The 23497-nt window shown below is 41.2% G+C and overlaps 1 protein-coding gene across 4 annotated transcripts in view; it reads left to right on the top strand.

Moving 5' to 3' along the window:
* The first annotated feature begins 6833 nt into the window (after nucleotides 1-6833).
* The window catches only part of BCAT1 (branched chain amino acid transaminase 1), a 60364-nt gene continuing 43700 nt past the window's right edge, over nucleotides 6834-23497 (top strand). The window contains exons 1-2 of one of the 4 annotated variants that reach the window (XM_033514519.1): nucleotides 6834-7043; nucleotides 22772-22843. In XM_033514519.1, coding sequence (XP_033370410.1) covers nucleotides 7035-7043; nucleotides 22772-22843 — 81 coding nt within the window. In that variant the 5' untranslated portion in view covers nucleotides 6834-7034. The other 3 variants (XM_015629030.2, XM_033514517.1, XM_033514518.1) reach the window with 3 other exon arrangements.

Here is a 23497-nt window from a genome sequence, read left to right as displayed (position 1 = left end):
TTATCATTAACTGTCAAACTTTGTGATCCAAAGTAAGGTAACAAAGCTGGTGAAGGGTCTGGAGAACAAGTCCTATGAGGAGCAGCCGAGGGACATGGGGGTGTTAAGCCTGGAGAAAAGGAGGTTCAGAGGAGACCTTATCACTCCCTACAAGTCTCCAACATGAAGGCATAGCCAGATGGGGGTCAGGCAACCAGCAAAAGGACAAGAGGAAATGGCCTCAAGCCACACCAGAGCAGGGTTAGGTTCAACATTAGAACAGAACTTTGCAGAAAGATTGATTAGACATTGGAATGGGCTACCAAGGAAGGTGGTGGAGTCAACATCCCTGGAGATATTTAAAACAAGTGTGGATGTGGCACTCGGGGACATGGTTTAGTGGTGGACTTGGAAGTGTTGGGTAATGATTGGATTCTATTTTAAAGGTCTTTTCCCACCTAAATTATCGTTCTATAAACTTGAGTGGAGATTTATCCTCTACTTGCTTCTTCCTCCCTCAACTGCACAAAAACATTGAATGTTTCCTCACTCTCACTTTTCTACCAGTTTTTAAGGAGGGCTGAGTGAGGGATGAAGAAGAGACTTTGGGAGTAACTTTGGATGGGGAAAATGGGCAAGCAATGAATTCTGGCGCTCCCTTTAGAAGGTGAATGAGGGGTTTGATTTTGATGAGAGCTGAGGATTCACATGACCCAGGTGCTAAAGCCTGAAATAGAGCCAGCCAGGGTGGGTTAGGCCTCCTCCACTCCTAGCTCTGGAGCACCTAAACTCCTTTAAAATCCTTCTGAAGGCTCTGCTCTGATGAAGATGTGACTTGAAGGAAGCCTGTCCCATCGGGCTGCACTGGGGTGAGGCAGGTGCAGCCACCCAGAACCTTCTGGAAGATCCCTGGAGGAGGCAGCGGTGAGGTGAGTAGCTGGAAAACAAAAGGCTGGAAGAAATGTTGAAAACAAACTCTGTTCTTGGTTAATTCCCGGAGCTCGATGTTTTTCTTGCCTCTCTGGGCAGAAATAAGTGACACATTCACAAAGCGCTTGTTTAGGAGGAATGCGTAAAATGCCGTTTCCCTCAGAGGGCAGGAACGAAAGGGGGGGAGATGTGTTTATTTGGTTCCAATTACCCTCACGCATGCAGGCCTTTTCCTTTCAGCCTTTTTCTCAGCATTTCCCTGGTTGTCAGAAGTTGTGTGGCTGCTTTCCCTTTTATCTCCTCTCCCGACTCTTGGTTTGTGATGTTTTCTTTCTGTGAGGGTAATTGTGCAGCCCGTGCTCTTTGTGAGGGGGCCAGCAGAGGCGCTTTCCGCCCTTCAGCATCCCCCACAATCGCTTCCTATTCCCGGGCTTTTTATCCGGGATTTTCCACCCAAATCACTCTGCTAATGGGTTTTACAGCAGAGCCCGCACACAGCGGGGCTGGCATGGCCAAGGAGGTGGGAAAACAGCGAGAAGATGGGAGTGAGGAAATGAGCACGACGGTGCTGCCGCGAAAAGACCTTGCTGATCTGAAAACCACATCCCCTGAAATCTTGCATTCCCCTCCAGCCCTTCCACAAGGACACAGACCATGGTGCTTTCATCTTGCTCTTTCTGCAAACAATCCTTTCTCCTTCTTTTCCAAAAAGAAGAGCAGTAATTGGAACCATCAGCTTCTCTTATCATTGTTTTAGTCCCAAATGAACAGTCTTTAAAAGACTTCTTCTTCCCCAAATAAAAGCAATTTAAAAAATCATCCCACCCTAACATTTTGTACATATCTGAACACATATATATGTATAGTTACATAACACTTTATATATACATATAATAATTATACAATACCTTTTCTGTTGGGAAATTTCTACAGCACCAACCTGATTCTTAACCAAAGGTTTGTCTTTCCCTTGCTTTAAAAGCTTTCTACAACTATGTTCCCACATCTGCAAGGCAGCTAGATGGAAATCTTGTACTCCAATTACCTTCTTAATCATTCTTAAGAGTTGTAGTTTTGTGGCTGAAATCAGGTTTTCCCTGAAGAACACTGTAGATAAAAGTTGATGTTTCCTTAGTTTAAATATTTGTGCCAATGCACTTACATGCACTCATAGAAACTATGCAAGATCAAGCTTTAGTAAAAAAGCTAATGTAAAATATTTCACAAAACATAGTATTTTGGTATTTCTGGAAGAGTTACAATTACTTTTTTTAAATAAGCTTTGGAACACATTTCAAAAGGGCTTATATTACAAGAAGCTTTGAAAGTTTTAAAAGATCAGCATCAAACTGAATCATAGACTTTATCTAAATGATACCATCTGTTTGAATCAAATCTGATTCCACAGTTTTCTACAGGAAGTTTTCGTGCCATTTCAGAAGAAAAAAGAACATCACAGAGTCCTAACTTTTTGTTACATGGAAAACCTGGTTTCTACCCACCTTCTCCCTATCCTCTTCAGAGGACACAACCAGGATTGTAGAGGAAACCTTGGAAGGGGTATCAAGAAGGGCTTGTGCTTTTCATTCTTACAGAATTATAGAACTACAAGCTTCCTCTTTCAACACTTCCCATTTGGCTTTATATTATACTGCCTTTTCATTTCCACAACAGTAGTTCCTCATATTTCAGTGGCTTAAAGGTGAATTCATTCAGGTCTGGTTTGGAAAATGTGTGTGACTCAAATTCTTCACCTTGTGAATCCCTTCAACTTGTGGAAACACTTTGGACTTGAAACATATAAATTACCTGATTCTCTCATATGTGTGAAAAATTTACTCATTAAAACTTCTAAAGTTTAACAGTGCTGTCAAACGTTCACAGAATTCTTGGTGTTAATGGAAAAACTAGTGTTGAAATGAACAATGTTTTATGAAAATTAAGTATTCAGAGTGTAGAAAATGTAATTTTTTATTGGTGGATCAATGCAACTGAGTGCATGCAACTTACTAAAGATCTAATGTCCTTTGCCTTGTAACTTCTGGGGTTTTACATAAAGAATTGTAACTAGACTGAGGTAATGCAAGCTATCCCTGCAAAAATACATCTATACGGCATGTTTACTAATGGCAACTTCAGGTTTGGTTATGTTGCAGTAAGATGCAACTTTTAAAGTAAGTTCTGCAGCTTCTCTGGGTTTTGGTCTTATTTTTCTGACTTTTACTTGCAGGCTCAGGGCCGAGTAAAGGCAGAAGATCAATACAAAGATCTCTTTTGGTTTTTTTCTCACATATCCTAGATATGTAATAAATGGTGGTTTGACTTTGCACAAATCCTGTAGTTCAAATAATATTTCTTCTTTCCCTTCTCCTATTTCTTTGCTGCGCCCAGGCCATGGATTCTGCTCTTTACCTCAGTAGTTGGCAGCAGTTTAAGGGTAACTTGAAATGCATCTCTAAGGTGGAGCATGTTGCAGACAACTTAGGTAAAAGGCTGATTGTTCAGACTGGTAAACTGAGCTCTGGAAACGGTCAAATTGCACTCAAACAGCTTTTCTATTTTTCTATTTATTTTTTGTGGTGGTTTTTTTTTGGGTTTGTTTTTTTTTTTATTTTTTTATTTTTTTTTTGGTTGGTTGGTTGGTTGGTTGGTTTTTTTTGTAGAGGGATTCAGGATACTGAAGTGAGTCTAGAGAAAATGAACAACCTGTAACAAGAAATGCAGAAAGAGATATGGATAAATATGCCATTGAGAGGCAGACTCAGCATGACTTTTCTGAAAGGAAATCCTGACCTGGCTATCTATAAACTCCTTCAAAGGAAGTAAAGGTCCAATGGATACAATCTAATTGGCTTTCCAAAAGTATTTGACAAAGTGTCTTAGCAAAGGCTCACAGAGAAGGTGCTTTTATGGTTGCTGTTAATTGGGTAAGAGATAAGAAACAGAAGAGAGAGTCTGTAATTGAGAGAAGGGGAAATTGAGGCAAACAGAGAAAGGACAACGTTTGCTGATGAGATTTAAAGCCTTCAGTGTAAAGGTGTTAATTCAGACAAATGTCTGCAGCAGGACATCATGAAACTGAATACCGTCGCTGTGCCCAAGTTTGGTTAGGCTGCAACAGCAGATGTACGGGCTGTCCCCAGAAAGCTGCGCAATCAGGGGTACGGCTGATGAGTGGGTCAGGCTGGCACGCTCTACAGCTTTTGGTAATAAAGAAAGCACCAAGGACAGGGGTAAAGGATGGAGAGGAGCCTTTGGTGTGAATCCCAGGGAGCTTTATTCACCAGGGTGAGCAGGGACCAAAGAGCCCTGTGCAGTGCTGTACTCAGGATTTTATACAACTCAAAAGTGATGGGTGGGTTTAACAACCAAACAATGGGGAATCCAGAAGGGAAGAGCAAGGGGAGGGGATTACAGTGCAGGGACCAACAGGGCTGAGAGGGTGGAAAGGACCAGTCACCTAGGCCAATGGGGCCTCGAGGGCCAGGAGATGGACAGGGAAAGGTCTAGAACAAAGGGCAGGGTTTACAATGATGGACAGGGAAGGGTCTGGAATAAGGGGCAGGGTATACGGTGATGGGCAACAGAGAACCTGGGGTTGATTGACGTGGAACATTCTGGAAAATAGGGAAGGGTCTTGGGGTGAGTGACACAGGACAAAGGTGGGGAGAACTTAGGAAGAAACCATTCCACTTCAGAGGGGAAAGGTATTCGGGAACCAACCATTGGTATAAACAATTAAACAAGTAACAATAAAAATGCACTATCACAGAATACAGTTGTAAAAATAACATATAATAATGTCTGTGAGTATAAAATTATGTACAGAGTAAAAAAATAAAAACACACAAAACACAGTTTATATAAATGGGTGGGTTATGAATGAAGTGTTGCCTTTCAGCAGAGAAATCTTAGAATTAAGTAGTTCAGAAATCGAGCGGTTCACTTTACTGCTCATGAACAAATAGGAAACAAAACTATAATGAAAAGAAATAGAGGAAGGAAAAAAGGCAAATTAAAAGTAAGATGACCTGCTTTTTGAGAGTGTTGTGTAGCTCATGTCCCCAGCCTAAATCAAGGATGATCAAGGTTATTGAAATGTTTTAGAGTAAACAAAAAAGATTAGAACTCCTCATCTAGAAAAAGGAGATGGCTGACAGAGGTTTTGACAATTGTCTGTAAAATCACAAATTACATTCGGGGATTAAAATGTTCTTAATTTGTGTTTACAATCTCTCAATACCAGAAAAATGGAGAATGATGTGAAGTTTTCAAGTGGCAAATTCAAAATAAAGCAAAATTATGAGTTTCTCCACAGAACAGAGCTAAACTGTGGAACTGATGAGCACCAGATCTGAAAGATACCAAATTTTATGTAGGTTCAGGGAACAAATTAATAGAATGAAAAGCCATGAGGAGCTGTTAAGCCTAGAGAATTCATCTTTCAATGGAAGTTGATGAGGTACAAATCCTTTGAGGATGAGAGTGTATAGCGGAAAGAGTAGATGGAGCCTCTATGTGCTTATTCACATCTTGAAAATCTTCTGCAGGTATTATTATAGTGTACTGTCAGTGACAGGATATTGAATTAAAGGGACCCTTGGCCTGACGCAGCCTGGCTGTTTCTATGTTGTGGTTGTAGCCTTAAGATAACTCGTTGTGAATGGATTGCATTGCTCTCATGAGCACTGGGTAGTACTCTCCTGATGATGAGTTGTACCTGCCTGAAGCTTCTTCGCTGCTTTCTCTGCCTCCTGTTTTTTGCTACATCTTTCTCCTCTCCTATAGAGCTGCTGAAGCATCACTGTTTACGTGAACTTGAGTTTTGGGTTGTGCTGTGTAGAACCTGTGTTCTTTTGGAATCTTTTGTAAATCCACTAAATAGCACTTTTTTTAATCTGGCTGAAGAGGAGCAGGAACAAAAATCTACTTATGGTACCAATCTCTGGCACTGTACAACAGAGAATAATTCATGTACGTTGTACAAAGCAGAACTTGGCGCTTCTGACAGTCACACTAGAGATGAGATGGCTTCCTACAACAACTCTAAAGGAGATCAGAAGGGGAAAACCTTTACAAAAACATTAGTAAAAGAAGAAAAGACTTAAATGTATAATCAGTTATGATAAAAGTGAGCACTTTGTGAACATTACAGTAGTACTTTCTCTGAAAAATTCGTGGGTTTTTTTGTATTAGTTTCACAGGCACGGGTAGAAGCAATGCAGTAGACAGGCTGCTATATTTATTCTCCTGTCTTCGGGTGCTGGTCAGCTGCCTGCCAGGTACCAGAACTGGGAGCTCAGGCAGGAGTGGTGGCTCCCAGGGGCGTGCAGAGCTGCACAGGTACACACCAGAGCTTCAGCATGGACTGGGGGCACGGGTGAGCAGAGAAACACCTGGCAGCCCCGCTAATTCCAGATAAAATGGGTCGTGTGTACCCCCAGCCCGTGTTGGGTGGCAGTGCCGGGGCGCTAAGCACCAGCCGTGCCCGGAGCCGCGGCGAGGGGAAACGAGGAAGAGCCGGTGATGGGAGGGATAACTGTGAGGTGCTGGTGTGTCAGCCGAGTCGGACGCGAGACAGAGGAAATGACTCAGAACACGATGAGTTGGTTAACGCTTGCTGAAGGAAAACGTGTCGCCCTCAGCTTGAATTACAGCACAAGCACGGAATTATCTCCGCTCGGCCGGCGCCGCGCACCATGCGGGACCATTTTAGGGCCGGGCTGACCCCGCCGAGGCGAAGGTGCGGCTCGGTCGTGCCGGTGTTTCCCGAGGCTTCGGCGGGCGGGGGAGGTGTGTGTGCCGCCGGGAGCAGCGGGGCGGGGCGGCCCCCAGCCCCTCGCCGCGCTTCCCCAGCGCCCGCCGTGCGCGCCGCCCTCGCCCGCTGATGCAATCCGAGCCCGGCAGCAGCCCCAGCCCCGACAGTCCGAGCGGCAGCCCCAGCAGCAGCAGTCCGGGCAGCAGCCCCAGCAGCAGCAGCCCCAGCCCCGGCGGCAGCAGCGGGCGCTCCGGGCGGCCCCGATCCCGCGCAGCGCCGCTGTCGCTGTATCCGCCCCCGGGGCTCGGCGATCCTCCGGCTCCATCCCTCCGAGAGCCCGGCAGGAACATCTCCTCCGACTGCCAGCATGATCAAGGTAAGCGGAGAGGGTTTCCTGCACGAATTCACTCGTCCATCCTTCCGGCGATGCGGAGCAGCAGAGGGGTTTTTCCTTGGCAAATCGGTAGGTCGCCGATTTGTGTTTACAGATTTTAGTGTTCCGATTTATTGTGCTTTGAGAAGGGGATTTCTGTCCCCTTCGGATCCCCAACGGATTTGTTGTTCGAAAGTCAGAGGCAGATTGTGTGTGATTTTATCTCTTTCCCTGCTCTTTCATTGCCTACAGCATGTGTGGAAAAGAAGTAATTCTGTGGAAAAGAAATAATGAGGGGGGATGGAGAAGGGGGAAGGGAAGGTGTATGATTTCCTTTGGCTTGAATTTCTTGTCTATGGGACTCTGAATTATTTTAAAAACCCCAAACAAAACGAACAAAAAACCAACAAACCAAAAGCCTGCAAAGGTTATGGTCCTCTGGCAGACATCAAGCCTTTTTATGTCTGTGAGTTTGTTAAAGCTCTTATGTGTGCCCTTGTACTAAAATAGACTGTGGGTAAAATCCAATAACGTGCTTTCGAGGTTTTGAGTAATTTCAGAAATAACTTTAAATCGTGGAAGAGGAGTTGTTGGTAGCAAACTCTATTGTGTCAGATGAGCATCTGTGGGCACTGTCCTTTTATAAATGTCATGTTTATGTTCTTCAGCTTAGTGACCTGATCTGGGGATTAAAAAGAAGTCTTCCTGGTCAAGGCAGAGGGCATGGAGTTATCACGGGTGCTTTTCAGTTACACCGAGGGAACATCACAGCCACAGCAGCAGCTGCAGTAATGCTTGGGTTTTGAGGAAGGTCTGTGCTGGGCTGACTGGGAACTGCACAGCTGCAGCCTGATGCCAAAGTTAACAGCTGAGGAAAACTGCGGCTGGGTTCTTTGCTTTCCTTGGGTCACTTGCAGATGGAGTATAGGCACAGCAGGTATGTGACAGGCAGGTGTCTCCCCAGCTCCTCTCTGCTGCTGATAGCAAGTGTTCCTCACATCCAGCAGTGCTGTCCCCTGGGTGCCTCTGGCAGTGGTGCAGTTGCTACTCATGGTGGCAGGGCTAGCATGGAGGAGCCTTGGGATGCTGTCATAGCCCCATTTGCCCTCCCTGCAGCTGGAGAGTGACAGACCAGCCATGGTAAAAAACTGGTCTGAAACTACTCAGGGAAAATACCCAGGAGCTCTCCCAACCACAATACTCAGAGACAGAATGGAGCTTCTCAAGGAAGGGGCCCGACTGTTGTGTTTTATATCACTTCTGATGTACCTGCTGTGTGCCAGGAAAAGGGGCAGGGCTCTGGTTTCCAGTGTGTCCTCCAGCACCTGCTACGAATGCTCTGGCGTGGCCTCACAAAAAAATTGAGGAACGGGAAAACTACAGACCTACCAACCTGTTTGCTGAGAGTAGCACTGACATCTTGTTGGGTTCTTCTCACCTGCACAAACCCAACCTTCGCTTTGTCTTTTTTTCTGTAGAAGACATGGAAGGAAGCAATAGCTACAGCAGTAAAAGGACACTCTTGCCTCTTGGAAGTGATGTGGCCTTGGGCAAGTCAGCGCTGTCTGAGCCCTTTACCCTTTATTTGCCTCATCTGTTCAGACTGTCAGACCTTCAGTGCTCTGGCTGTCACTGTGTGTTTGTAGAGAATTCATCATAGGTACAGAAAATCATGATTTGATTATCACCATACTTATGTAAAACCCGATACATTTATAAATAACCTAATCAACAGCATTATTCCACCTCCTTGTCCCTTCATCTCTCTCTTCATGATTTCCTGTGTTTAGTCACAACCCTCCATTTTTCCTTGAACTATTTCCAGCTCAACCACAGCCCTCCCTTTCTGTCCTGTTTAAAGTAATGTATAAGAAATGAATTCGCCTCCAGTTTCTGCAGTCTCTGCCTTGTCCACCTAATGCACTGATTGTTACTGACAGGCCTAGCACTTCTGTGTGATCCAGTGGATATGATGATTTTTTTCCCATGGAAATTGAGCATTGAAATATACTGCAAGGCCATAGATAAAAGAGGAGATTGCAAAGTCATAAGGTAGCTTTAACACAACTGGTATCTTGTTAAAATAGGCCATATCCTTTGTTTAATTAGATAGGTGAAAATAATTCAGATGGATTTCATTAGTCATTAATTTATCCCTGGGAGGATAATGTTAGGAAAGGAGTTAAATCCGTTAATTAACTGTGTAAACACTCAGGTGCTTTGCATTTATTCAGGCATTTTAAAACAAATTAGGAGATGTGGGCATGGTAAAGAATTGGAACAGACACTTTCATAGCTTCCCTGTGTTATGCCATTTTCTTAAATGAATAATCATAGCTGAATATATAATGCTGAAAATTACCAGTAGATTTGAGGCTAGGACCTTCAGGGTCAAAATGAGGGAGCCAAGCAGTAAATTCTCTCTGTAAAATTTGCACAATCAGCCTTCTTAGGTCACAGATGTGAGGACTGGCACGTTCATGTTGCCACAGTGACACATCATGTTCTTCGCGCTGCTGGATAAGCGCAGCAGGCAGCTCTATGAGTTCAAGGCACTCAGTACTGATTGTGGCTTTTGATAATGAATTGTGGCTACCCACTTGCAACGATAGCTGTACTGGAGAGGTTAAATGCCCAAACTTCATCTTAAAAGTCTGACTTTAGGTGGTAGTTGAGCATAAATCAAAGTAGTATGTGATCCTAATATGTTATGTTCATAGTCACTTCCACGTTTGCACCTCGATGCCTCCCATTCTAACGTAGGATGAAATGAATGTGTGGCCCCATTTACCTTGGAAACAACCTCATCATTTTATGGCTTTATACATTAAAGGTCTAGGTAAAATTACATCATAAAATAGAGCACCTGTTGGAGAAGGGCAATTTAGGAAGTATTACCATATGCTGTTGCCGAGGAAAGTCCAGTATTATGCTTATGGAAAGCCCTCTTTGGTGTGTACATCAGAGGATCCAAAATTTAACATGAGAACAGTTGAAACTATCTTTAAAAATTACCAATAAGTTATACCCATCTGTTTTTTTTGGTGCATCTTGGCCCATAGTTTATTACTAGTTTTGCAAACTAATATCATAATACCATTCCAACAGAGTTACTCATTTACTTCTTCCCATGAGGTCTGTGGTGTGTTCTGAGTTTTATATTAGAGTATATCTGAAGTATTAATGAAGGGCAGCATATAGCTTCTCAGCAGGTACAAGCTACTGCTAATTTATTTTGCCTATTAGTGGATGCCACACACAATATTGATAAAAACTTTCCTAGTAAGCACAGAAAACTGTTTTTGCTGGTATACAGATAGGGTTTAATTCCAGGAGGTTCTGATTGGAATAATTTCCACTAGGATTCAGAGACGTCACTGCCACACAAATCATGTCCTCTTGTTTAATTTCATTTAGAACATTGTGTTAAGAGTCGCCACTTGTGTAAAAAATGTTTGAATTTGCATTACTCTTACTGAGAATGAAGTTCTTTAAATCTTTGGCACTGAGAATTTGAAAGAACAGAGTGTGTCCAGTCTGGAGAAGGATCTGGAATGCTGTACTAGCAGCTTTCCACAGTCTAGAGGAAAATGATGGAGATGGGGCTAGGCTCAGCAGTGCTCTATGGCCAGAGGACAAGAGACAATGATATTAACTTAAACAAAAAAGGTTCAGATGGGGTATAAGGAAAAAACTTTCCACAAGCACATCTGGGAAGTGAGTTACCAAGAGAGACTGTGCAGTCTCCACCCACAGGACCTCTCAAGACTCAGCCTGGATCAAGCCTTAGAAACCTGGTCTGAGCTCAGAGCCCACTCTGCTTTGAGCAGGAGGTTGAATTAAAGACATTCTGAGGTCCCTTTCAATCTGGATTTTCCTGTGGTCCTGAGAAAAACCTTATAAACTAAGTTTTTTTAAATCCAGTCTTAGTTTTTGACACACCCAGTGGTGTGGACCAGCACATATTTTTCCAGAGCCCTGAATGCTTGGCTTTTAACAGCACAAAGAAGACTGTGTAAAGGTGGTGTTTAAAGCCACCACTGTAGGCAGATTTCTTTGCAGAAGGTATATTCTTTAACATGTCAGTATAGTAATATTATTTTCTTTATTATCTTGAGGGAGTGCATGTGCTTAACAGAGGAGGTTAAGCTGGAAAACTATAAAGCATTGAAAAAAAAGAGATATTTTTGATTTTCAGTAATGTGAGCTTGAAATTGCTGCATCTGAAATTCAATCTATAAGGCTACCACATGAAATTTCAGATTCTACTCTTATAAAATGATACAATTGCTTATCTTCATACAATTAATAAAAAATTATAGGTATTTCACCTAAAATCAGCGGTAACAATACCATTTCTTTTGATGTAGAGTTTGTCAACCTCCATTATAATAAAGGATATTCTTAATCAAATGAATATGGAAAAGAAACTTCAAGTGTTAATATTTACTATGAAGTTATTATCAACATAACTAGCAGGCCAGTTGCTAAGTATATTTCCTACCAGATGCATGATGCAGGTTTTACTTCCCTGATTTTAAAGTTTGGAGAAAACTGGTGAAGAGGCAGGTTTTTGATCCTGGATGAAGAAAAGTGTAAGTATTTTTTTACTAGGCTCTCTAGTTTATAGTTCATTTGTTGTAAACTATCTTAATAAATTTATAGTTCAAAGTACCATAATTATTTTTTGAGAACAGAACATGAAGATTTATTATCAAATTATCAGCATCACAATCCTTCTGAATTCTGCCCTGTGGCAATGCCTGCTTAAAATTTGACAAATCCTTTCCTAATTACTAGAAAGTACTGCCTGAAATGTAGAGGGTAAAAGCTAGAAAACATGAATAAGCACGAAGTAATAGTCTTAGCACAGGGTGTTGCTACATGTAGTGGATACACAGGCACAGTTTTGCCACACTTGTACAGCTGCATGTGTACATGCATGCAGAAAAAAAAACATAACTGTATTCACATGCTCATGTATTTGAGGCATTAATCCATCATGAGTATGTAATCTGTATTTTTAATATTATCCTTTATCTTTCAGCAGTTTTTCAGAGACCATTTTTGGCATTTGCAGTTTGATTCTCTTCTTGACACCTGAAGATAGAAGTTCTGTAACAGCATCCCTTTCTGGTTGCTCACTAATCTGCAAATTAGCATTTACAATTGTTTTCTTTTGGATTTTCTATTAAGGTGTTGTGCTGTAGCCAGCAATGTTCTCATCATGTTAATTGGGCAAAATATTTATTAGAGCGTACATATAAAATGAATGTTCTGTCCTGCTGTTTCCAAGTGAACTGGATTTCAGCACTGGACAAATCAGATGCAGTTCTAAGGTGCTCAAGATTAAAGGTGCTAAAACTTTTAAGGTGCTCAAAATTAGCTTCATACATTCTGAAATGTGAAAAATTACGTTCACGTGTATTGAAGCCTCACAGACCACTTTGTTCATGTTATAAATGAGTCATTTGTCTATTTAGATTTGTGGAGCTGTTTGATAATTGATACAGATGTTGAATTGTAGGAGGACAAGCCTATGTTACTTGTCATAGGCCAACTTATTATCTTCATTTCCAGTGCCATTTCTTACCATTTCAAAGCTGTTATTTTTCTAATAGAGGCTGCATCGCTCCTGGTTTATGTTTGTTACAGCTTTAACCATGCTGTGATTTGGGCAAAGATCCTCTCTTCATTTTGTGTACTTCATGTGTGCTTAATGCTGACACCTCTACAAATACCTCATCTGTGACCACACTTTTCCAAAGCCACTTTTAATGTGCTGAGTGATATTTTGCTCTCAAATTCCCTGGGCAGCATCCAGTTTGCTCTGGGTACTGTCAACAAATGATAGGGGATTTCAGATGAAGGACTTGCTCACCTTGTTTAGAAAGGACACATAGGATAAGGTTAACACGGCTCCGAAATTTTGAAGTGTTATAATCCATGATTTTTCCCTGTCACAGAGTTGTTACAGAGCTGAATATATATTAAGTAGATGGGATATCTGGTTCTGTCACTAGTTTGAAATATTTTACCTATTTTGAGCAGATTATATGGAGAAAAACAGCTTATTCTGGGTGTTGTTGTACCACATTCAAGGGAGTAATGTGTGACACTGCAGTGATCAGCTTTTCCTGGCTTGTTAGTAAGTTTCCATGGGATTATTTACATTTGTTTGGTATGGTGGATAATGCTTGTTACCTTCTGTTACAGCCTCTGCAACTCATAAAGGATGGAAAGCAATTAAGTTCTTAGAATATTCTGAGCTGAACATCTATCATGCAAATATGCTCCCTCTCTGTTGTTATTGGAACAAGAACATTATTGTAGATGCTGTCCTCAAACAGGTCCCAAGGATTTTCCCTTTGACTTAGCTCTGTTCCTAGTGCCCTTTACATCAAGAGGAAAGCTTCAATTTCGCTGCTTTGAATTTGTTGAACTGTGTCCAGTTGAAACAAATCAGGGCAGTTTTGCAATCAGCAGAACACACATCACAGGGGTATAATGCAGGCTTTGGAGAGGTCTCCCATAGCTTCAAACCAATTATGGCAGGCTTAAAACCCACTGGAGCTGGTATAGGCAGGTGTTCTGCAGCCATCAATTTGTGTTGTTAGGCAAGAAACTTGAATAGGTTATAGCTGTGAGTAGTGAACAGCCAAACCCATTGTAAATCAGTAAACAGCCAAACCAATTGTAAATCTTCCTTGAGAAGAACTGTAATGGATTTGATGGGTATGTTTTAGCTCCTGGGGAGCTGTGCAGACCCTATTCTGGCACCCCAGTGAATTCCCTGAGACTGCTGCCAAGCAGGGTGAAGTGTGCCGGTGGGGCAATCCTTGCCTCAATTTCCTGTTTGTAGAAGAGATGGATGCTTATGCCTTCTTTCACCTAGGTGTTATGACTGTAGAGCCAGGCTTCCAGGTCTTAAAGTCAGAAGAGTCCTTTAAAGCTTATAAATAATGAAGGTCTCCATTCTTTATCTGGAACAAACAGCTGCAGCCCACCATCAGAATCCAAGAGATCACAGTATTTGCAGCATTTCTGGAAAGCTTGCTGTCCTTCTGTGTTTTGTTTTGGTTTTTTGGGGTTGTTTGTTTGTTTTTTCCTCCTCCTTTCCACATTGTGGCCAAATGTCCAGGCAGAACCCACATCTGGGTGTGCACTGTTCTGCCAGCAAGCAGAGAAATGGGGCTTTGCTCAGACATTTGAGAAGAATGGCACAGCAGAGAAATGTGTTTATAAGGAGCACTCTCTGACTAGTGGAGCAGAGTGTACCTGCAGATTTGAGCCCATTCAGATCCCCAGGTTAGATAGCTGCTGCCATGCCTTATCAGCTTCATCTGTTGGACACTTCAGGCATACCAGCCTCTTGGGAAACAGGGACAGGGAATAACAGTGCTAACAGCCAACACACTGCAGAAAGTTGTGCTTTTCAGCAGTGGTATTTGATAATGGGCTGTGATTAAATAGGCCATGCAAAGTCACCAGGGCTAGGTGTGGTATCAAGCCAGCCTGTGTCAGCCCTTTACACACTAGCAACCACATGTGCACTTGCATTTGAGAGCCAGCTGTGTAAGTTACAGTTCTGTGATCTCTAGTGGGACTGTACACAGGACTTATGGGGAAAAAAGTAACTCCTTCTTCCTCCAAAAGCTGTTCTGTTTTTTCCTCCACAGAGCTTTTGTTTGCAGTGTGTCATTCATCTTTCCTCAGTGTCTTATGTAAACCTTTATTCCAGTGCAGAATGGACTTAAATGGGACACGGTCTGAGCACTCTGAGAATAGCTACAAATGACCCCTTATACAGGCCAGTGATTCAGGCCTGACCTCGTGCTTCTCCTGGTGCTGCTGTAGTTATGAAGGAGCTTGCAAACAACTGTGTCCTTAAAAACAGGTTTTTGTCTGCTAGCTTTTTCCTTTGAGCATGTCAGTTCTCATTTTGGAATCCATCACTGTCTTTGCTGTGGTATAGTTGGGTTTTTCCCCCCCAGGAGTTTACAATGAATTATTGCAAACTGCAGAAGCTTTGGTCTCCTGCACTAAATTGTTTGCTTCCATTTCTAAGCCCTCAGTAACTCTTCAGACAATGATTTGATTTGTTTCTGCTCTCTATGCCTTCATGTTATTTATATTTTCATTTGGTAATTGCATAAAGCCAATTGCCTTGGTCATAAGCTGCAGAATCTGTGTGGAGTTTCCACTATCAGGCAATTTCACAAATAAATTGCAAGCTACGTTTTATGCATCTTTAAATCAGATCTGTCATTTATCTGTACAGCTGTTTCAGAATAAAAAATACAGTCAGTGTAACTGAATCTTCAAGGAAAACAAACAAATTGTTGCTTTTGTGCTTAGGCTTATATTTTCTGGTATAACAGTGCAGTTAAAAGTGCATCCTGCTTAATTTTACTAAAAACTAAAAATGCTAATTCAGTACCTGGCATTATAGAATACATGAGGAAAGAGAAATGTTAGAGAAAACATAATGAACCCAGGCTTGTGATAAAGAACAAAACCCTGCTACAGTGCTAGGGGAAAGCATATAATAACATTTATACCCTTTCTTGTTGCCAGTTTGATGCAGAAGATCTCCTATCAAAGAACCAGGCCTGAACGCAATAAAATTGTGGTGTCTTTCAGAATTCAATTTATTTTGTTTGAGCAACCACTTTATCATAAAGCCATGAGACACTATCTAGTTAGAAAACAGGCAGATGAATTTTTAGGTTAACTAGGTCCAGCTGGTTGCTTTAACATGTTTTCGTTCTTGCCATTCTAGCAAACAATGCACTTGTTAAAAACCTAATTATGCTAGAAGGGACAAACAAACCAACAAAAGAGTCACTTAGAGGCACTGTGCATAGGAGTTGGAGATGGAAGAGCTCCATTAGGTCATCTGCCTCTTCCCCTCATTGTACGAGGCTGTTTTTCCAAATCAGAAGGAAAAAGCCAGTAAACTGTGAAGACAGAGGAAATTACACTGGGGAGTGATAGAGCAATAGAAGGGTCATAGGAAGGAAAACAATCAAGAACAATGTGAGCAGTGCACTTAGAAATCAAGGTTAAAGCACACTGCACTTGGAGGCCATTTGTAAAGAGGATTTCTTTAGTGTACTTACCTATTTCTGCCAAGAAAATAGGAAGGAGAATTGTATGGATGTGCAAGAAATGGATTAAGACCAAACTGATTATAGAATAAAGGGGCACCACACAGATATTACAGCTGCTTTATGACTTGTGTTGGATGGGACTGGTGGGAGGTTTTCAGTATTTTTCAGTTGGGAACAATGACATTTCAGACTCCATGGTGTATGATTGTAATTCACAGCTCATGTTGTAAATTTTTCTTAAATTTGTGACAAAATTAATTCAGCCTGAAGCTGAATAGATCCCTGGGCAGGTTCTCCTTAGGGTTAGTTTCAGCAAATTAATTTGTTTTCTACTTCTGCTGATCTCTTTGTTCCTTTAGGGTTCTTGATAATTGAGCTTGTCAGGAACACGTTCTTTTTGGACTTCAGGAGTAGAACTCCTTCACCTTGCTTAGCCTTGCTATCTCTCAAGTGAACAGAGACAAGCTTTCTTCTGCATCAGTTCAGGCATTATTGAACTTACTCAAATATTAATTTAAGCACTGAGTAAAAAAGTTAACATTAGTTTTATGAGAGGTTTTTCACCAGAGTTCTGCTTGTAATGGCTTTACTTTGCAAATATTGTTCTGCATTTATTTGTTTTTGTGGAACCAAGTTTGTCTGCTTTTACAGGTTTGATACAGCTATAGATGTTATTAAACATGAGTCGTGGGTGGACTAGCTGAATGTTTCCACTTCTTGATGGTCTCTGTTTTAAAGTTTTTCTAACCAGTAAGCTGTGCTCATATAATCTGAAATCTTTTATTTAAGTATAATAAAAATAGTAATGCTTGTTTTAAGAAGAACCTATTTCAGTTTTAGTCAAACCAATTAAACTGGTTTAAATTAAAGCAAATAAACTGCTTACATCAGGGATAAGTGCATTGTTTTTTTTGACTCATTTAATTACAATCTATTTCAATTCAGCCTTATTTCATGCAATGCGGCTTTCTTGGACATAAAACCTCTTGTATTTTCTAAGCCCCAATGCCTTCACTGTGAAGCAAAGTTATTATTAAATAGTGTGGAAGCCTTCTTTTTCTGCTACACTAGTTGCCTTGTGTTTTTCTTTGTTGTATGCTGTCATTGCACAGCCTCTGTTTAACCAACATTAGAGCCAGCCCAAGGTTGAACAAGCAGCTGCAGTAAGGTGATAATGCCAAGGCATCAGGGAAGATCTCTGTGAGGAGGAAAAATCTTAAAAAATATATTGGAAGTGCAGAAGTTAGCTCTGTATGTTGTGTAAAATGGCCTTGCCCAGCAAATGGATTTGGTGACACTTGCATGGTAGCACGGACATGTGTATGTTCATGTTCACATATCTGCAGTATAAAGACAGGATTAAAATGCTGTTATATCATGCACTTACTCCCATGAGAGCTGAGATAAACTTGCCTGGCTCTTGGCTTCCATAAATGAGCTTCTAAAACTATGGAAATCTTTCATTAAATAAATAAAAAAATAGTTTATATTAAAAATAGTATTATATCATTTGGCTCTTCAGCAACTTCTCTCATTCTGACAGTGTGTGTGGGGTTTTTTTATTTTGGTTTGGTTTTGGTTTGTTTTTTTTTGTTTAGCTGTGAACATTATTAGTGTGTTTCTTTTCTGCAAATTCATCTTTTATATGATACGGCTGCCAAATTGTATTAACATTTCCTAGGGACAGATAAAAGCTGTTTCAGAATCATGGAAGTGTTTTTGTCTGACTGTATCAATACACAGAATATATGGCATTTGTGCACATTGCATTCTATTTTATACCTGGAGCATAAAGGCAGCTCTGGTTTGTATGGCTGTGAATGACAAAGTACCTGTCATCACACACCTCATTTGGCTTGCCTGTAGGCAGTACCAGAGTGTGAGTCATGTATTGGATTTATTGATCTGCTGTATTCCTGCAATCTGGCAAGTGTTCTAATTTCATTATCCTTCCAGTGCAAATTAGAGCATGAAATATTTCCTAGACACTTAGTAGCCAGGAGCAGGCATGGGGAAAAAGCAGCAAGACACTGTTTTAGCTTGGAGAAATGTCTCAGAAAGGACTTTGTTCACTGAAAATTGTCTTTCATATGACTTCTGACTGAGAGGAAATTTCTCATCCATCTTTTTTGGGGCCTAATGAATGCTCCAAGGTAGGATGGTGTTTATAGCAGGAGGTGGGTTTGCTTTGGTAGAAGGAACTCCGTGGAGTCATTGCTGTGTATCCGTGGCTTATTTGGTTTCTTTACATTCTTGACCCCATGAATAACCAATTCTTGCCCAAAAAAACACTGTCTGCAATTCTTTCATGGGCATGAAATTAGGAACAATTTCCATATGTTCCTTGTCACTGGTAGTACTCTACTAGGGCACTGGTGTTGTTGATGGGCATCTCCCTCAGAGTGGAGACATTGGAGCTTTCTGTGGGGGACTTCACACAGATGACTGGAAAAAACCTAAAAAGATGACTAAGGATTTTGTGAAGCTGCAGAACTTGAATTGTTTTGAAAAGCATCCAATATGATTTCCTAGCTGGAAGTGTGAGCTCCGTAGACAATATTTTCAATTTATTTCTTTACTCTTGCCCTCTGCTAGGGGAAGTTTTCTCTTCCCTGCTGGTCAGAAGAGTTCTCAAACAACAGTGAACAGATAACTGATTAAAGAATTAGTTTTCTTTGAGAAAGAATGGCAAAATACATGGCATATAAAGGTAGCTGGAAATTATTTTGAGAACTGATGACTTTTTTTTAAAAAAGAAGATATCTCATACACTATAGATTAAAGAATTGCAGTTTGCAGCTGGAGATCACAGTGATGAAGCTTCTGGCAATCTTAAGTTCCTGTTTGATAACTGAAGATGAGCCAATGAGAAGGAGTAGCTAAACCCCAAGCACAGCAGTTTGACAAAGCACCTGGTGGAGCTGTAGTTTACGGAAAAGACAGTCCCAAGCGAGAACAAAGACACTGATGGTTCTGCTGAGTGTCTTAAAAGCCCCTAAGTGTGAAGGCACAGGAAATGCTAAGGCACACTCATGCAGTCTAGGAAGCCTGGGGAGTTCAGGGAGGAGATGAGCCTATTTTTGTAGCAGAAGGCTGAATGATCTGACTGCACAGAAGAGGTAGATAAGGTGTGCCAAAGACAGCAGGGAAAGCATTGCCTGCAGCATCATGATGCTAGAAGATGTTGAAGATGTGTATGTCTAAGGCAGCCTGAGGACCAAGTGCAGGAGTTGAATGTCCAGGTTTGGGAAAGCTCTAGCAGAAGTGCAGGTGACAACTGTTAAACCTAAAATTTGCCCAAAGGGCCAGTAAGTGTTCCATACACAAATTCCCACCTGAGGCTTTACCTCTGCCTTGTATAAGAGTTAGGTTGGAACTACATGCTAATGTGAGGGAGCACGGTTATCCAGCTGAGTGTATTGTGACTACTTCTCTCAATGCTAAAGGATTTATAATGGTCATTTTAGCATTGAGGTCTTCTGTAAAAATAATAGCAGAATTACTGCTCAGCAGGTCTTTATTTTGGTAGTATTTCACAGAGATAAAATGACATATAAACCCCATTTTTAAACCAAGTTTAATCTATTTTAAGACTTTACATCTTGTTCTCATACAGGCTTTACAGTAATGTAATTTACAGTGTGTGTTTTCAATATTTATGAAAGAAAACTTTAAAATACTCTTCTATTTCCTGTTTAGAAAAAGCAGTTACATATACCACAGAGAAAACACTGATATCTCTACAGCACAACAAAGGAAATAATGTCATGCTTGTGTAATGGGACAGCTACTTGAGTCTTGAGTGACTTCTCAGAAGTTACTGACTCAGTGTCTGAAATGTATCTTTAGGGATAACATCAGTGTTTTAATGGAGGCAGTTTTAAATCTACCATGCTATTATACACAAAGGGCAAATTTATGCTTGGCATATTTCCCTTGGAAATGTTGGCACTAAACCAGGGAGCAATTTTCCCTATTGCATTTAGCAACGTGTTTCAGATTTGTAAGCCATGGAACCATTAAAATATGACTTCATTAATTAGAAAGTAATTGTGGTATTTCTTTCTAGAAATAAGAAAGGAGGGATTAACTCAGTTTAATCTCAGTGTGGTTGACAAAGGCAGTTAGCTACTTGCTCTAAATATGAGTTAAATCTGTAAAAAATAATGACTTGGTGGAGAACAGGATTGGTCCCATGGCATGTGCCCAAAAATTGGACAGTTGACTTGCTGAGTTCAGTGGTCATCTTGAACTGAAGGGCAACACGATGGAACCCCCAGGGGCTGTTCCTGTAGGTGGTCTGTGCTTCAAATTCACATGCAAGCTTGGTATCTTTAAAAAAGATCATGAAAGAGAATATTAAGCTGTATCCAGCTTCAGTCCTCTGTGTTAATGCCAACTCTTGCTTTGGGGCAACTTCATAAAGCAGCAACAGGAAGAAACTGAAGCATAATGGTTGAGTACTTGTCAGTATTTGCTGTCACCAGTAATTATTATTAGCAAATCCAACTTGGCATACTGGATATTAGACAAAAGCCAGCAAAGGAGCTGGAGCTCTTTAAGATATTCTTCTTTCACAGCTGGCAATTCCCATCCTGTTAGCTGGTAACCAGCGCACTCTCCATCCTAATTCATTGCAAAGAAAAAAATCAGTTGGCTGAATTCATCTGTGGAATACTTCACTACTGTCAACTGATGGTATAATGAAGGCTTTCTGGGATTTTACCAGTGGATTTGGAAATATTTGAAAAATTACAAGTAAAGCAAGGACCTGTGACTATTCAGTGTCTCTCACTTCGGGTAAAACTTTAGTCCTGCTTGGGTCTGCCACTGAAGGCCTGTGCATGTTCTGCCAAAGTCTTGTTTTTCTGATGCAGAAAACCCTAATCTTTAAGGCAAATAAAACATGTTTTTAATGAAGGATAAGCCATACTGGGATACTGTAAAGAGATTTATGATCTCTCTTGGCATATTCTCTTTTAGTGGATAGGGAGGGTCCTGTAGCCATGATTGCCTGCTTTGCTGTAGAGAGTGACAGAAAAAGAGGAACAGAAGGGTTAAAGCTGAGAAAAGGCAGCAGGAGGGATGTGGGGGGCTCCCTGGGGGGAAGTGGAGAGGAAGTGAGATCTGCTGTGGCTGGGCATTTGCTTTTACTTTTTGTTGGTAGCAAGGCTATGATCTGTGTAAGGTCCACTGAAGATACTTCCTTTTTTTTTTTTGGTATGTCTTACCATATTCCCAAGATCTGTAAAAAGGGAAAAGAATCATGTTGTTTGCCTTATGTGTGTCATGCTTCCCAGCCTGTGATCCATGTGGTCCCAGCCTTAGCCCCACATTTTGGTGGCTGCTGCAGGAGAGGTGGCTGCTGTGTCCCTGACACTGCTGTCTACCTGCACCATCCCTCCCTGTGGGGTGAGGGCTGCTCCCTGTGAAGAGTTGGGATCTCAGGCTGACCATGAAAGTTTTTCTCTGCATCTTTTCTTACCATGAAAGGTTTGCTCTGCATCTTTTCTTAAGGGGACCATACCTTTGATCTGGGGCTTTCCCATCTGGACTGGGAGTTCCCACCCAAGATGCAGCAAGGCTGAGAGACAGTCACCAAGTCCTCTCCATCTTTCCAGCTGTGGTCCCTTATGCAATCATCCCAGCCATCCTCCTTCATGGCCCATCACCCCAGCCTCTTGCTCCTGGTGCCTTCTTCCCTCTCCCAAGCCCCTGCACCCATTTCGCCTTTTCAGCTGCTTCCTAAAGGCTGCTGGAAAACAAGGAGCCCTGTCAGGGCTGTCTCTGTCTCGGTTCCATGCTGTTGGGCATAACATGCATTTAGGTGCTACTGGCAGGGAAGGTACAGACAGTGCATGAGGGTCGACAGAGATAACATGATGCTGTGGGAGCTGAGAATCTTGTTTTCAGGTGGATGGTTTGCACCTGTCTGTTATCCCTTTGTTGTTGAACAGAAGGATGCTGGGAACACTCCTTTTTTTTTTTTTTTTTTTCCCCCCTCTTCCAGTTCCTTTTCAGAAGACTGAAGTTCAACATTGTAGATAATGCAAAATATTCTCATGATTTATTCATATAGGTGAGCATTCCTTATTACTGTCTTTGTTTAATGAAGGATTTAATGAAACCAATTTTTTTCTTTTTTCTTCCATTCTGCCTACTCAGCCTTCTCTTAAAAAAGGCAAAATCTAAGCTGTTAGGTAGATACTTTAGTAGAGAAACTTGGCTCTGATGGAATTGATTAAAAACCCAATTTTTTTATTAAGCTCTGAATAAAATACTTGTGAGGTTGTCCGTAACCTTCTACACTACAGAGTGATAATCTAATCTAGGATGTTATGTGTGTATATGTGTCTCACATATAAAAATACATATATAAATACATATATAAAGCCCTGAAATGCAGCTGCACAAAATACAGCAACTGAAATAAAACTGAGATCCCAGAAGATGTAAAGTTGTGCTAAGAACTTACCACAAAGTTCTTGCTAATATATTTACTGATAACAAAGTCTGATGATTCAACACAATCTGTCTCTGAAATGAATTAACTGAATGTGTATCAACTTTCCTGTAATGTGCATTGAATTTGATTTGATCTGGTTTTATTTTTTCTAGGGCTGCCAGAATGAGTGCACAGGTGGAGGATATTCAGGAGAAACAGGAAAGCAAATGACTGACTCTTTCAAGGTATGTCTGAATGGTCTTCAGAAGAAAGTTTTTCCATTGGGTCCTGAAATTGCAGAGCTAGGGATTGCAGGACTCCAAAGCACTGCAACTCTGGAACATTATCAGCACTCCACAACAAACAGGGCTATGATAGTAAGGAATGCTGAGCAGCTGCCAGGAACTGATGTGAAATTACATCCCTCTCTTTTTATTTTAATCTTTCGCTTAGAAATGAGCTCGGTTAAGATACCATTCTTTTCTTCTGTCTCCTTCCTGAATGCAATGCTAGTAACCAAGTGCTCATTTTAAAAACTGTATGGATACAGATGTCAGTTTCCAGTTTTCTGTTGAAAGTGCAGAGCCTGTCAGCATGTGCTCCTTTGAATTCTACATCTGTCCTAATTTCCTTTTTTCCTGTCTTTGTTACGTCTTTTGCCTTCGTTCTTTGTCACACATCTGTAATTATTTTTCTCTCTTATTCCCTGATTTACAGTCTTTAAAAAATCTTATCTATATTTTGCAGAAATATGAAAGTAGTACTCAGAAAAACTCATGTTTTTTCAGCAGTTCCGTTCCTGTTACTTCTGACTATTGTCAGTAGTACATGAGATGAAATTATAATGATATGCTTTGTAAGTGTCATGTTCTTCCTGATTTTTTTGGGCAGTGCCACTG

The sequence above is a fragment of the Parus major genome, chromosome 1A (assembly GCF_001522545.3).
Source record: "Parus major isolate Abel chromosome 1A, Parus_major1.1, whole genome shotgun sequence".
NCBI classification, from domain to species: Eukaryota; Metazoa; Chordata; class Aves; order Passeriformes; family Paridae; genus Parus; species Parus major.
Note: the sequence above shows the minus strand (reverse complement) of the source record. Positions and strands in the feature narration are given on the sequence as shown.